At 56.8% G+C, this 2,019-nt stretch overlaps 1 protein-coding gene across 1 annotated transcript; it reads left to right on the plus strand.

The window, feature by feature from the left end:
• The first annotated feature begins 339 nt into the window (after positions 1 to 339).
• On the plus strand, positions 340 to 1,287 carry LOC132085973 (olfactory receptor 14A16-like). Its single transcript, XM_059491437.1, has one exon. The coding sequence runs from the start codon at positions 355 to 357 to the stop codon at positions 1,285 to 1,287; it is 933 nt and encodes a 310-aa protein (XP_059347420.1). The 5' UTR covers positions 340 to 354.
• Positions 1,288 to 2,019: the final 732 nt, after the last annotated feature.

A 2,019-nucleotide genomic window follows, 5' to 3' on the forward strand; every position in this document is an offset into this window, starting at 1 on the left:
AGAGGCCCCCTCACAGGCAGCATCAGTGTTCCTTTTCCAGTATCCTCAGGGTTGATATTATGTTGCCATCAGAGCCTGCAGAGCCAGAGCTGCCCCTGGACAGTGCCAGAGCTGGGAGGGGTCTGCAGGGCAGAGCTGAGCCCCCAGGGCTGGGCTGGGCTCTGGCAGCACTGGCAGGGCCCAGCCCTGGGCACAGGGAGCAGCTGCTGGCAGGGACAGCTCCAGGCAGCAGAGGCCTGGGCAGGCAGTGGGGGGAAAGTGCCCTCAAGCTGTGCTGGGATATTTGAAATTCTCCGCAAACATAACTTTTGTGTTAGTACTTTTTACAGAGTCCCATTTCCTGAGGCACACCAAATGTCCAACAGCAGCTCCATCAGGCACTTCCTCCTGCTGGCATTGGCAGACACGCGGCAGCTGCAGCTCCTGCACTTCTGCCTCTTGCTGGGCATCTCCCTGGCTGCCCTCCTGGCCAACGGCCTCATCATCAGCGCCGTAGCCTGCAGCCACCACCTGCACACGCCCATGTTCTTCTTCCTGCTCAACCTGGCCCTCACTGACCTGGGCTCCATCTGCACCACTGTCCCCAAAGCCATGCACAATTCCCTCTGGGACACCCGGAACATCTCCTACAAAGGATGTGCTGCACAGGTCTTTTTCTTTATGTTCTTCATCTCAGCAGAGTATTTCCTCCTGACCGTCATGTGCTACGACCGCTACGTGTCCATCTGCAAACCCCTGCACTATGGGACCCTCCTGGGCAGCAGAGCTTGTGCCCACATGGCAGCAGCTGCCTGGGCCAGTGCCTTTCTCAATGCTCTGCTGCACACAGCCAATACATTTTCCCTGCCCCTGTGCCATGGCAATGCCCTGGGCCAGTTCTTCTGTGAAATCCCACAGATCCTCAAGCTCTCCTGCTCACACTCAAACCTCAGGGAACTGGGACTTCTTGCTGTTGGTGCCTTTTTAAGTTTTGGTTGTTTTGTGTTCATGGTTTTCTCCTATGTGCAGATCTTCAGGGCTGTGCTGAGGATCCCCTCTGAGCAGGGACGGCACAAAGCCTTTTCCACCTGCCTCCCTCACCTGGCTGTGGTCTCCCTGTTCCTCAGCACAGCCACATTTGCCTACCTGAAGCCCTCCTCCATGTCCTCCCAATCCCTGGATCTGGCCCTGTCATTTCTGTACTCGGTGGTGCCTCCAGTCCTGAACCCCCTCATCTACAGCCTGAGGAACCAGGAGCTGAAGGCTGCAATGTGGAGACTGATGACTGGATGGTTTCAGGAACATTAAACTGCTGGGTAATTTATGCAAAGTACTTGTAATAAAACTAATCTTTGATGCTTCTTGTGGTTTCCTTCTGGAGGTTCTGTTTCTTTCTTTTAATTTTTTCATATTGTCTACAAAGAAATGCCATTTTTTATACCATTTCTCATTTTGTTTCTCTATTCCTTCACAGTAACCACAGACTGTGTCAATGAGGGGCTACACTCTCTGTGGCTTTAAAGGAACTAAAGGATCTCCCAGCCGAGTTTAGTGCAGAGATGCCCTATTGTTGCCTTCTCTGGAGCTGCAGCAGCAATGTCTGTGTGCAGAGCTGGGGGCAGATCAGTGCTGGCACAGCAGCTGTGCCCAGCAGCAGCAGCACTGGGTGTTGCCAGTGCTGCTGCCGTGGCACTGCCCCACTGCCCTGGTGGCCCTGGTGTTGCTGCAGGGCCTGAGTGCTCTCGGGGCCGGGCACAGCCCTGGGGGTGGCAGTGCCGGGGCTGCAGCAGGGACAGGCCATGGGCACTGCTGGGGCAGCGCTGACGCCTCAGCCCAGGGCCTGGGGGCTCCAGGCTCTTTGCCCAGGCTCTCTCAAGAACACACCCAGGCCAATGCTCAGCACAGAAAAGCCCCGTGAGCAGCCCCAGGCTGGCCGTGGGCAGGCTGGGGGCAAACAGCATGGCTGGGGCTTGGCAAGGGCCCTGGGGCAGACGGGAAGGAGCAGCAGAGCAGGGGCTGATCCATCCCCAGTGCGCTGCA

The sequence above is a fragment of the Ammospiza nelsoni genome, chromosome 34, assembly GCF_027579445.1.
Source record: "Ammospiza nelsoni isolate bAmmNel1 chromosome 34, bAmmNel1.pri, whole genome shotgun sequence".
Lineage (NCBI taxonomy): Eukaryota > Metazoa > Chordata > Aves > Passeriformes > Passerellidae > Ammospiza > Ammospiza nelsoni.